Source organism: Staurois parvus, unplaced genomic scaffold (assembly GCF_062004578.1).
Source record: "Staurois parvus isolate SC_StPar_1 unplaced genomic scaffold, SC_StPar_1.0 ptg000432l, whole genome shotgun sequence".
NCBI classification, from domain to species: domain Eukaryota; kingdom Metazoa; phylum Chordata; class Amphibia; order Anura; family Ranidae; genus Staurois; species Staurois parvus.
The window spans coordinates 4,594,628-4,609,153 of NW_028318228.1; the positions used below are offsets into that span (position 1 = coordinate 4,594,628).

Genomic DNA, 14,526 nt, shown 5'->3' on the forward strand with positions numbered 1-14,526 from the left:
AACCAGTTTTCTGTACTCAACATCAGTGAATCCTTGTGGTTGTCCAAATAATTCCATATGAAAAACATATATATATATATATATATATATATATATATATATATATATATATATATATATATGTATATATATAAACCAGAGATACTGTAAAAGAATCTTCAGTTTGTGAATGACAACACACAAGACAATGGTTTTATTACTGGTTTCACTTTTATTGTTTCATTGCCACAGAGATAATGTCTATGTCAAGATCTTTCCTGTAGATGTGTATTTTCTTCTATGCTGTTACTTTGTCTTCAGTAAACAAAGTTTAAAAATGAGTGAGTGAGACTCATTATAGATGGGCAGACTGGATGATAAAGGATGAGATTGATCATAGATGGTCAAACTATATGACAAAGAATAAGGCTGATCATAGATGAGCAGACTGGATGATAGACTGGATGAAGGTCATCACAAATGGGAAGAGTGCACGATAAAGAATGAAGATGACTCTGGATGGGAAGACTAGATGATAGACTATGAGGATTACCATAAATTGGTGGCCTGGATGATAAAGTATGAAGAAGGTTGGGCAAACTGAATGATAAAAGATGCAGATGATCATGATGACTAGATAACAACATAGATGGGTACACTGGATGTCAAAGAATGAAGCTGATTATAGATGACCAGGTTGAATGATAGAATATGAAGGTGATCGTACACGGGCACACTGGATAATAAAGGCTGACGGTCATCATAGATGACAGGACTGAATGATACAGGATGAAATTTAAGTGAGGACCTGTGAAGACATTAAAAAACTCACCTCCTGTATTCATCCAAACCTTCATCCACCTTTGTTAATTATAATCCAACTGCTGGGTAAGGCTTAAAGAAGTGCAGACTGCTTTCTGCACATTGATCCACCTACTTAGGTATGACTCAGGCTGGTTAGTTCCAGCCAGTGTGAAGGAACAGTAGAAGAACTGAAGCCTTCAGTAAGGGATATAATGGAATGAAAGTAATGGTATTAACAGTGCCACGAAGAGGGAGATCACTTGTGAGGTGGAGGGTCGTCACAATTGTGTTTAAGGGCCCAGTGACTTGTAATTAAACCTCTGGTTGAAGTTACATAGAATATTTTTCAAATTTGCAGTCCAACAAGGCTTATACAGTACATTGCACAATGTATCCTAAGTTTAACTGGAATCCAGCATTCAGATTACAATCAAGGAAAAGAGACTGAAATCTGTCATCTGTCGCCTGTTACCAGACTGTTAATTAAACTATCAAGTGCATACCAACATGATCTGATTTTTACTTATTAGTTGCTTGCTTGCTATGGTGGGCACTCGGTGGGGGAAGGAGCCAGGAGCCCTGGCAGGGGACCCGAGAAGAACCATTGCACAGAGCAGGTAAGTATAACATGCTTGTTATTTAAAAAAAAACAACCTTTTATGTTGCTGCCTTAAAAGTCTGCATGCCATTCAAATTTATGACCTGTAACCTATGCTTGGTGTGGCACCATAGTCTTTAAAAAACATTTTTTTAGACATTAGGTAGCTGAACAAAAGACAAAAACACTGCTCCAGGTTCACCAGCCACACACACTGCAATAGCACTGAACAGGCCCATGGCCAGCTCACAGCTGATGATGAAGGAAAAAGGAAGTTTGGACGGCCACGCTACTTTAGAAATCACCTCTCAAGACTACTATGAGTAAGCACTTGTGTAGCGTGAAACATTTCAGTGGGACATCCTGCTCCTCTGCTGTTATTTTCTTTATGCTTTTACCCTGTTTGTAAATTTTCTAAATACAGGTGATTTCTACAGTAGTGCGGCTGCCTGGACTATTTTTTTTTTTTTAGGCATGCTGTGAAAATGGGAACACATAAACATAAAGTGGGGATTTCTCAGTTGTGTTGAGGATTTCTCAAATTTGACTGTAAAAATGAAAATACATTTTAAACTGCTAGACTCCTTATCATTTGAGTGGTTCTAAAAATGTTTTTATGAAAATGCAGACCAGTACGTTCTAGCAGACATGACAATAAATGCCTTCTTTTTATAAATGTATTCTTGTCATCTGCAAAAATATGCCATATTTATATATATATTTGAAAAGTACCAGTAAATTATGGCCAGACCTTTTTTAACTGTGCAAAAACAATGTAGATGCTGCCAGTGTAATGTTCTGCTCAGCTGGCTTACCCTTTGTATTAATTCAGACAATCACACATCCAGTATATATTTTAATACAAAATAAAAGAAAAGAACAATACACCTTCTTAAAGTAATAATATTTTACACATGTCTTAAATTTATTTGAACATGAATCCATGGCTGACAAAATGACCAATCAATGTCTACTTGGGGGTCATGATCAACCATCCTGTCTTCATAGTCATTGTTCTTGGCTCCATTCATGGTTTTATAAGTCACTTGGATACTTCAAAGTAAAGCAACAGAATTTTTTTGGGCACTTTAAACTATGTAATGGAATTGGGAATTGGACATTGATGGAGTCATGAAGATATATTTCCCCCAGCACCCATCTTGATACTTCTCAGGTAATTAATACTTCCTTCCCTGGAGTTCAGAAAATGCAAAATAGTGTACAAACACTGATGGGATCCTGAGAGAACACAAGTGCCATGCTGAAAAATTCATTTCAAATTCATTCAAGTGCTGAAATGTCTATTACCAAAAATATTTCCTCTTCGGGATGGAAAATGTAAAGATCATATCAGTGCATTAGTCTGATTTATTTTTCTAGGAATATTCATATTGTTGACTACAAAGAACCTTGAACCACACATATCAAAACACCTTTTTCTACTTACCTGCACAATAACATAACTGACTCAGTCAAATCGTAGATACAACTACCCAGTGCCAGACCCATTTGGGAAAAAAGACAGAAGCTGTACACATCCTTACAAACTCAGTGATAAGACATCATCTAAAACTGACTTTATTTGGCTACACTGGACCCCATACCATACACAGGACATTTGAAACTGCACAGCAATCAGGCACGCTGTTATGATTCTGAAGTATGCTTCACTTCAGAAAATATTCTAAAGTTCTACTGACACGGCAACATGTTCTACAAGAACAGGACCATCACCTAAGGCCTATCCTATAAAAAGAGTGACAACTGCATTATGAAGTATGGACTGTTTCCTGACTGGTGAACATCGTATCCATTTATATACAGTAATATAACTTACGCATCACATAAAGCCGGTATAATCCCTATCTCAAATATAAATACATAGTTGCACTTCTGGTTACCTTCTTTGATACACATCAACCGCTGAAATGTATAGGCACAAACCAATGCTTGCCCAAAGAAGCAGTAAAAGCAACATTTGAGGCTTAGTTTTAAGTGTACGGTAAAGTATCTCTGGACATCTGATCTACATGAGCCAACCATAACTTAGTTTGAAAGGCAAAGCTATGACTTGCACCTCTTGGGACCCAAACCGAAGCCCTGCTCCACTCTGTTAGGCACATCCACTTTACATGAAACATTCTGTAACTTTTCTGCTCCTAGAAACATAGAAATTTAGAAGAGTGATGGCAGAATAAAGACCAAGTGGTCCATTGAGGCTGCTCCAATTTCCATCAAGTCTGCCACAAGATCTAACTAACAGTAATAGATAATAAAGTTTGAAGTTAGAATAAAGCAAGGTAAAAAAAACCTTTTTAGTTTCTTTTGTTTATGGGAAATGGCCTAATGTGCACAATAATAAATCTTTTTGGAACAACTTGTTGTTTCAACGCTAATATAAGTTTAAAACAACGTATTTATGTGTATTGACATTAATACTGTTAGCTTTTTATTTACTGTGAAATGATTGTCTCCATTCATTTTTTTCAGATAAGAAACAAAGCATGTAATAAAAGCTTTTTGGAATGAGATCTCATAACAGCTCCTATAATTCGCATTGTTATGCTTTTTTAATAGCACCGTATTAGTTCTAGCGTGTGTGTGTTGTTGTGTTGCTAGTACTACTCTTTGTAGCAAGAAGGCAAACATCATCACAGTTGCGTGTGCTAGGCTATCCAGAGACACAGATCCATAATTCTATGTGTCTAGGTCTCTTGTTCAGTCCACTTCACCAATCCATTGTTTCTTTTTAGCTTTTTTGATCTTTTGGTCCACATGTCTCCCAATAATACTTTTCAATATTCATTTAGATCAGGGAATTGTCTTTGAAATATTCCTTCGTACCACCAGTTCTTATTGAAGAAAGCATAATGTTTCATAGGGTGCTATGTTGCTGATTCACATTCTCCAACATTAAGTTTCAAAGCTCCCTGGAGATGTAGGTTTTTTAGAGCCTTAAATTCCAGTGGCATCGCGTGTGGTCCTGCTTGTGATGTGTAGCCATATTTTAGGCTATCGTAGTAGTGATACTTTACAGGGTTTTGGTGGAGATCTCGGGAGAAAGGCCAGAAGCCATACAGATAGATCATGTTACAAAACCGTGTAGCCAATGTGTACATTAGAATCCCTGTTGTAGGTCGTTTTATGTGCACCTTGTTTGTCAGCCAATATCTAGAAGAAAGAACAACAATTAATTATCACAAATTATTACAAAGCCAACATACATTTAGTAAAGCCACATTGAAATTGCAGAAACTGCAAAGCCATCACATTGGGTGAGATGACTCACAGCTGATAACACATATGTATTTAAAGTAGAATTAAACTGAGCACCACAAACTGAAAACCCTATTTAATTAATTTCAATATTCAAAGCAAACGCATGTCTCCATGCTCTATTTTGTTGATAACTTGCTTTGAAAAGCACCCCCTAGCATTTCTGGCATTTCTGGCCATCTTGTGTAAGGGTATATGATTCAAGTAGCATTTACTTCCTGGAATCCATCTGCCCTTAGCTCAGGCATGCCGGCAGGAGGGTGTTCTTAGCTTAGAAAGCCCTTCTCCCCTCCTTCAGATGAAAGAAAAAAGTGCCTATGAAGACTCCTGGGATGTATGACATCATTTTGGCATAGGCCAATACATGGAACGGTGGTGGTGTCTGTATGTGAGAAATGATCTCAGAGTGAGTGCGAAAGAGGACCTACTTGATAGAGAGTGTGATGAGGCTGAAGCATTATGAGTGAAGCTACACATGGGTGTGTATACTACAAAGGTAATTACTGGAGTTTGTTAAAGGCCACCTAGTGTTAATGAGGAGGTGGAGACTCCGCTCCTTGCACAGATAGAAAGGGCTGCAAGAGCTGGCACAGTGATGATAATGGGGGACTTTAACTACTTGGAAATTGACTGGAGTAATGGCACTGCTGGAACAGTCAAGTGACAACACTGTATAAACCTATTACAAGACAATTTTATGGTACCCATAGAGACCCCAATTATAAATGGTATTAATTGCTCTGCTGGACCTGGTATTATCTAACTATGAAGATCTCATTACTAATGTTCATATAAAAGAACATATGGGTAGCAATGACCATAAATTGATTTCATTTAATGTTAGCTTTAAACAACAAATACATACTGGAATAAAACCACTCAACTTCAAGAGAGCAAATTTTCCAAGGCTGAGGGCTTCTCTCCAAGACATAGACTGGGAGGGAATATTGGCATTGAAGAACACAGAACAGAAATAGGAATTTTCCATAACAATTGTATGCGAACACACTGCAAAATATATTCCCATGGGCAATAAGTTTTAAAAGCTAAAGTTGAAAAAGCTATTAATAATAGGAAAAGAGCTTTTACTAAATATAAAAATGAAAGAACACTATTATCATTGGAATGTTACAAAGAATATAACAGAATATGTTAAAAAAGGAAATCAGGGCTGCAAAAATTGGGTGACTGGGGATAAAGGCAAGCAAATTTATCAAATACCTTCTTCAGCTCTGTGTATACAAAGGAGCATGGGGGGAGCTCTTGTCCATAATGGGGATAATATTGACATAGCCTCAAATGATCCACAAACTGATATGGTCAGAATAAAGGTAAATAAAGCTCCTGGACCAGATGGCTTGTACCCACGTGTCCTAAAAGAATTAAACTGTAATTTCGAAGCCATTGTTTCTAATTTTTGGGGACTCTTTAATGACTGGCATAGTACCACTGGATTGATGTGAGGCCAACGTGGTGCCTATAATCTAAAAGGGGTCAAAGTCTTTACCAAGTAACTATAGACCTGTTCAATATCTCAATATTACAAAAATCAGTTATCACAATACTCATCTTTACTAACAAAGAAACCTTTTCCTTTGCTCATTTCACCCAAAATCCCCCCACCCAATCCCAATCCCCCCCCAACAGCCCCTACCAATTTCTTTTCCCCTATTATCTCCCAATTCCTTTTCTCCCTTTATTACTCTCGGGACATTGTTCTCCTCTTTACTATCATCCTATATCCTATTCCCCCTCTTTTTTATACATATCTTCTCTTTTCATTGTTCTCTCATCCTGCCAATTCAACATATTTATTTTATTTCTTAAACTCATCCCATTTTTCCCATTTTTTTTAAATCTCTCCATTCTGTCTTCTTCAACATGGTAAACTTCCTCCATCCTATAGATAATCCTATGGATATAATGTACCCTCTTTATCCAGTCTTTTATTCTCTGTGCCCCTGTTCCTGTCAACATTTGGGTATCAATCCTTTTGCTGCATTTATTAAATGGAATATCATGAAGTTCTTATATCTTTCTGCTGGAATCTTAGTTCTATGGAATAAGCATATGTCTGGGTCTTCCGAGATATTAATCCCTAAAATTTCCTGTGCTAAGTGAATTATATCCTCCCAGTATACCAGTATTTTAGGACATTCCCACCATATATGTGCCATTGTACCCTTAATCCCACATCCCCTCCAACACATATTGCATATGTGCCACACTTGGCGTATTGTACCACCTAGTTAGACATTTATAGTTAATTTCCACCATCTTCAGTTCTATGGTCCCATGCGTTAGTGTAAACATTTTCTTTTTTGTTGCTCATTAAATGATATTCCGAGTTCCCTTTCCCATTTTTTCATGTACGGCGGAGAAATAGATCTTACTATTGCAGTGAGGATTTTATAGATACGGGAAGTACCATGTTTCCGTATCTTACTTGCAATAAAGAGTTATTCAAATGGATTTAAATTCTTCATTGTCCTTAATGGCTTTGGGAGTGTTGCAACAAAATGTCTTAATTGAAAATATCTCTATCCATATAATGTGAAAAACACCTCCTTTTTATTTTTTAACTCCTCAAAGGAACATATTTCTCCTTTTTACATTATGTCTTTTAACTGTGTATTCTCTTTCTTTATCCATTTACCAGAAATATTTTCCTTCCCGGGTGGGAAATAATCTGTTCCCACAAGCGGTATTAACATTGAATCAAATTCCCATCCCATTTATTTGTGGATTTTCTCCCAAACCTTGATTACCTTTCGTGTATAAGTGCTCGTTCTTTCAGACAACTTAGGATACTGATGTGGCAACCAAACTATCCTATCTAGTTGTGTCTCACTTAATGTATTTTCTATATTGACCCAACTTTTCCCTATTGCATTATATGTCCAATCAAAAATACGTGCCAACAATACAGAATAATTATATATCTTAAAATCCGCTACATTTAAACCCCTATTTTCATTATCTCTATACAGCACTTCATAACTTATTCTCGGTTTTTTATTTCCCCAGATGTACCTCAATATCATTTTCTTAATTACTTTAAAATAAATCTCTGGAAGCTGTATGGGTAGCATAGGAAATTTATATAGGATTTTCGGGAAAATTATCATTTTTACTAGGTTTATCCATCCTATCCAGGAACATGGTCCATTCTCCTCAATTCATCCTTTATCTCATTTATTAATGGGATATAGTTTATTTTATATAAATTCTTAGGAGACGAGGTTAATTTTATTCCTAAATATTTTAGTTCTTTTTCTTTCCATGCAAAGGTGAATTCTCTCTGCAGAGCCTTTTTTTCAGTTGTCGAAACATTACCATTAAGAATTTCTAATTTAGAAGGGTTAGTTTTTAAATTTGATAAATCTCCATAATATTTCATTAATCTCATTAGATTGGGTAGTATCAGCCTAGGGTTTACAACGTACAATAGCATATCATCAGAATATGCTGCCACTTTATGTTCTATCTCTCCGATCTGTATCCTTTTTACATTCAGATTGTGTCGTACTGTTGCCAAAAGAGGATCTAAAGATATGACAAACAGGGGCTAAAGCGGACACCCCTGTCTTTTCCCATTATACATTTTTAAAAACTCTGATAACGAGCCATTGACCTTTACTGTGGCTGATGGTTGGCTCTAAAGCTTCTACCCTATTGAAAGCCTTTTCAGCATCTACTGATAAAATCAACATGGGGAGTTTTTCTCTCTTACTTACTCTCTTACTGTGAGGAATAGTGATCTTAGCCCATTATCTCTTCCCTCCTTCCCAGGAACAAATCCCACTTGATCTAAGTGAATCCACTCTGGCATTAAGACTTTCAGCCTAGTAGCCAGAACTTTCGCATATAATTTCATATTCGTATTCAACAGTGAGATAGACCTGTAGCTAGCACAATAGGTCCCAGCTTTCCCCTCCTATTGTATGATTGTAATATGTGCTTGCAATGATTCCTCCCTCATTTCCATTCCCTCTCCTAGTGCATTAATATATGTACACAGTTTAGGGACTAATTGTTCTTTAAATGTTTTATAATATCTCACAGTATAACCATTGGGTCCAGGACGCCTCTCCACAGCTGTTCCCTTCAGTGCTGCCTGGATTTCCTCCTGTGTTATTGGTTTTTCTAGAAGAGCTAAGTGTTCCTCTCCCAATCTCGGTAGTCCTGCCCCTTTTAAATACATCTGTCTTTTTCTAATTCTTTCTTCTTCACCTCATTTTAACTTTTCTGAGTTCACTTCATATAACTTCCTGTAGTATTTTTTGAATACACTTGTGATATCAGTGGTTGAGTACACCATTTCACCGTTATCATCTTTAATTTTCTCTATATAATTCCTCAATTTCCTATTGCTCAGTGCTCTCATTAGGTATTTACCAGGTCTATTCCCCCACTGATATCTTTCTCTTACCATCATGTTAAATATTCTCCTCGATTCTTGCTCCAGTAAGTTACTTAATTCTTCTCCTTTTTTAATAATTTTCTGTTGTGTGTCTTTTACCATTCACTTTTCATGCAGTTGTTCTAGATCATATAGTTCTCTTTTTAACGTATTTATTTTTGTTTGCCGTTCTTTCTTTTTTTCTGCTCGAACTGCTATCAAAATTCCCCTGATATATGCCTAATGTGCTTCCCATACCATAGCGATTGAGATTCCTTCAGTCTCATTTATTTCGAAGTATTTTTCTATTTCTTTTTTTACTCTCAGTTCCGTCTCATGATCCTGAAGGAGTGACTCATTTAGTTTCCACATATTTAACATATCTTTCTCTCTTCCTCATAATAACTTCATTATGACAGGTGCATGGTCCGATATTGTTGTAACTTCTATATTTACTTTAACCAGCAACTCCAAAAGTCTATGTTCTATCAATATATAATCTAATCTGGAGTACATCGTATGTGCAGGAGAATAGTACGTATAATCAATTTCCCTAGGGTGTTTAATTTTCCATACATATACCAGCTGACACTGATTTAGCATGCTTCGCATAGATTTCAAGTCTCTACTACCATCTCTCGGCACATGCGACGTCGTATCAATCTGGGGGTCCATGCAGCAATTAAAATCTCCTTAACAAAGATATAAATAGTGCCGCGCTCCTATTGCTCTATAAAATAGTTAAATACAATCTACTCTCTTTCCAATGAATATATATATATTGAAACCTCTGCAAAATCCATAAACCACTATACTTAGTGGGTAAAAATAATAAATGAATCACTGTGACTGGTGAATCAAATAAATAATTGTAAAAAAAACTTAATAGCTTAGGCTGATATCAATCAATTAATTGTGACCAATAAATTAAATTAAAATTAAAGTGTGTATAAATACTTGGTGCCACTCATCAATCCATCAATATTGTGCAAAGACATATATTAATATTAATGTGCAAGTGCAAACATAATAATACATGAATGAATAAAAGTCTTTTGAAATAAGTGCAATGTGCAGGTGAGTTCCTTATTCCCTTTTGCCTCAGGTGCCTTGTGATCTCCCTATGCGCTCACCTTAATATTTGCCCAAATAAATTCAGGCAAATACGCTTTTAATCCTTCCAGGATTGATGGGATTTTGCTGATGTATATGATGTTCCACGAGGTAAGTATAGATCTATTATGGATACTCCTGTACTCTCCTTTCTCTCCTTAGGTTGCTGCTCATAGGTATTAAGACCAGCTCTATAGGGATCTCCTTGTTCTTCTCCTGGGGTCACCTCCTTCTCATATCCTCCCTCTCGTCACGTTCACCACAAGCGGTTTCCAGAGATCACCTGCAGAAACTTTTTGGCAACTGATTTGTAAACAAAGCTTGGAATGTGAATGTAGCGCCTCCAGGTGGTCAGGATTACAGACTCAGGCCATAGTCCCCTCCTCCTCTGCTGAGTGGGGTCTCCGCTATCCGCAGCTCTCTGTAGTTCTACACAGCAGGAACCGTGACCAGAACTTCCAGTGACCAGTCACTGGAAGTTCTGGTCACGGGTCCTGCTGTGTAGAACTACAGAGAGCTGCGGATAGCGGAGACCCCACTCAGCAGAGGAGGAGGGGACTATGGCCTGAGTCTGTAATCCTGACCACCTGGAGGCGCTACATTCACATTCCAAGCTTTGTTTACAAATCAGTTGCCAAAAAGTTTCTGCAGGTGATCTCTGGAAACCGTTTGTGGTGAACGTGATGAGAGGGAGGATATGAGAAGAAGGTGACCCCAGGAGGGGAACAAGGAGATCCCTATAGAGCTGGTCTTAATACCTATGAGCAGCAACCTAAGGAGAGAAAGGAGAGTACAGGAGTATCCATAATAGATCTATACTTACCTCGTGGAACATCATATACATCAGCAAAATCCCATCAATCCTGGAAGGATTAAAAGCGTATTTGCCTGAATTTATTTGGGCAAATATTAAGGTGAGCGCATAGGGAGATCACAAGGCACCTGAGGCAAAAGGGAATAAGGAACTCACCTGCACATTGCACTTATTTCAAAAGACTTTTATTCATTCATGTATTATTATGTTTGCACTTGCACATTAATATTAATATATGTCTTTGCACAATATTGGTGGATTGATGAGTGGCACCAAGTATTTATACACACTTTAATTTTAATTTAATTTATTGGTCACAATTAATTGATTGATATCAGCCTAAGCTATTAAGTTTTTTCTACAATTATTTATTTGATTCACCAGTCACAGTGATTCATTTATTATTTTTACCCACTAAGTATAGTGGTTTATGGATTTTGCAGAGGTTTCAATATATATATATTCATTGGAAAGAGAGTAGATTGTATTTAACTATTTTATAGAGCAATAGGAGCGTGGCACTATTTATATCTTTGTTACTTTAATAACACTAGTAAGTGAGTCTGTGTGAGTGCCAGCGCACCAAGCGCATGACACCAGTAGATAATTATTTATTAATTATCTATAATTTACTGAAGACCTCATACATAATAGCTCACAAGTATTCACTGTTTATAGCAATTAAAATCTCCTGCCACAATTAATTTACCCTTCTTAAAATCCAAGAGTCTTCTTAATATATTCTTCAGATAGGTCATTGGATTTCTATTGGGGCAATATATATTTACCATTGTACATTCTATTTCCCGTTGCCTTCCCCTCAGGAATAGAAATCGACCTGGATCTACCAACTTAAATCTACCCCTTTAGCATGCCTAGCTGGTGAATCTGCATAATACCAGGTTGGATAGTATTTAGAATATAACAACTAGAGATGAGCGAATTATTCAAAAATTCGGTTCGGCTGATTCGCCGAATTCGCCGAATAAATTCGCTTCGAGCCGAATATATACGCTGCGAATTTAACTTATAAAAAGGGTGTTTCTAGGCTTCAGAGAGCCTTTATATTAGTGCAGAACACTGTACCTTTAATTTAAATGCACTTGGAGTCTGCTGGGGAAGAGAACTAATACTGTCAGTCAGTATGACATGCAGATGAGTGCCGTCGATCTTAGAATCACCGCACACTTCACTCATTTGGGCAGTCACGGGGCCAAAACCAGAGTGTGGAGCCACAGTGTGGCGGTGGAGGCAGCAGCAATGGGAGGCCATACAGCACCCTATGACAAAATGGAACCCACCAGCAGTGTGAGGAGACCTGAAAGTGGCACATGGCAGAGTGTGGCGATGGAGACAGCAGCAATGGGAGGCCGTACAGGGACCCATGACACACTCTGGACCTGGCAGCAGCATGAGGACGCGGTACAGGGGCCCATGACAGATTACGGGCCTGGCAGCAGCATGAGGAGTCGGTACGGGGGCCCATGGCAGATTACGGGCCTGGCAGCAGCATGAGGAGGCGGTACAGGGGCCCATGGCAGAGTGGCGGAGCGTAAGCAGCTAAAATTGAAGGCCATACAGAGGCCTATGTTAAAAAGTCCCCCCAGCAGCAGCGTGGGGAGACGACTATCAAGAGTCCAATGGCAGAGTGGCGGAGCAGAAGCAGCTTCAATTGAAGGCCATACACAGGCCTAGGTTTAAAAGTCCCTCACAGTTAATTCCAATAACGAACTCTACTCCTCCGTGCAATCTACTTACGAGACCCTGGGCAGGTCTGGGTCCAATTTGTGGTAGAGACTGGTTTTGTTCAGCCATGCTTGAGCGAGTAATAACAGGTCTGTGCTGCCCTTTGGTGTCTGGCTTAATGCGCACAACACTGAACGTCCCAGCGTTTGTCAACGATTTGCCGTTAAGTGATGCAAACCCGCTGAACCACGTTCATGAGGAGCCGGTACAGGGGGCCAAAAAATATTACCGCCAGCCGGCGTGTAAATGGATTTAACTCTTTGAACGTACAATAGTGGTTGTGAAGCAGAAAGTCAGTTTATTTAGCACAATCGGTCAATTGCAGCTTGCCGTTGGCTGGAAACTGTACGTTTATGTCACTGGAATGCACTAATCACCCAAAAAATATTACCGCCACCCGGCGTGTAAATGGATTTAACTCTTTGAACGTACAATAGTGGTTGTGAAGCAGAAAGTCAGTTTATTGTACACAATCGGTCAATTGCAGCTTGCCGTTGGCTGGAAACTGTACGTTTCTGTCACTGGAATGCACTAATCACCCAAAAAATATTACCGCCAGCCGGCGTGTAAATGGATTTAACTCTTTGAACGTACAATAGTGGTTGTGAAGCAGAAAATCAGTTTATTTTGCACAATCGGCAAACTGCAGCACCAACTGTGCACGACAGCCACCAAAAAAAAAAGGGTGTATGTCACTTTAAATTTTCGATTCTTTGATAGCTGTGGCCCTAAGTAACGATTCTGTGTCCCTGAGTAACGATTCTGTGTCCCTGAGTAACGATTCTGTGTCCCTGAGTAACGATTCTGTGGCCCTAAAGTCTCTGTGGCCCTAACTCTGTCCCTTAATACACACAGGTCTGTCTCTCTTGAATGACCGTAGGCTAATGGAGAATTCTAAGATGGCCGCGATTTATAGCTCCACCATTACACAGTGCTGGCTGGCTGCTGATTGGCTAATGCGATCACATGTCATGAATGCATTATGGGTCAGCGCGCCTTGTCTGCGCGCCTTCCCAGAGATCCCCGCCCCATCTTCTCTGTCCATTTTCTCCGTCGCCACACATGTCGCCGCCATTTTTGGGAAAATTCGATTCGTGCATCCGAAGTTTGCTAATCTTCGGATTCGTCGCGAATCGAATTTTTCCAAATCTTCGGAACGAATTCCACTTCGTCATGTTCGATTCGCTCATCTCTAATAACAACATTTGTTTCCTGTAATAGATGGATCTCCTGTAGAAACACTACTGCAATAGATCTCTGCTGTAATTCTCTGAGAGTCTTATGTCTCTTCCCCAGAGTATTCAAACCCTTTACACTATAGGTCATAAAGTTAACCTCCTCCATTTTCCATATTTGTTTTCTTTTTTCCTCAACTAAATTCATCCCAACGAGAGTATATTTGTCCATCCCAAGGAACATGAGAATATCCCCCCCACAGTTCTCATCCCCTGTACCCCCCTCTTTCCCCCCCAAAGCCCCTAGGCTCGCATCTTGCCTTTGAATTGTTTGTGGTCCTAGGTCGATTCCAGACTAGGATGAAACATTGACCCCACACACCCACCATGACCATGCTCCCAGTCCCTAGGCCACGTGTTTTGGATGTATATGTGGTCTCCTGTTTTCCGCCTCTCATCTAAAATTCTTATCCTACTAAGGAAAAAGAGAAGAGGCAAAGGAGAGGGAAGAGAGAAAACAAAAAAAAACCCACAAGGGAGGTTCTCTCATGACTAGAGATGAGCGAAGTATTCAAAAATTCGATTCGACTGATTCGGCGAATTCGTGGAAAAATTTCGA

General features: G+C 38.7%; 1 protein-coding gene across 1 annotated transcript in view; it reads right to left on the minus strand.

The window, feature by feature from the left end:
* Positions 1–2,224: 2,224 nt before the first annotated feature.
* Positions 2,225–14,526, minus strand: part of ST8SIA2 (ST8 alpha-N-acetyl-neuraminide alpha-2,8-sialyltransferase 2) — a 432,330-nt gene continuing 420,028 nt past the window's right edge. Inside the window, exon 6 of the mRNA XM_089687649.1 lies at positions 2,225–4,552. Coding sequence (XP_089543775.1) covers positions 4,267–4,552 — 286 coding nt within the window. The 3' untranslated portion in view covers positions 2,225–4,266. The remainder of the gene's footprint in view (positions 4,553–14,526) is intronic.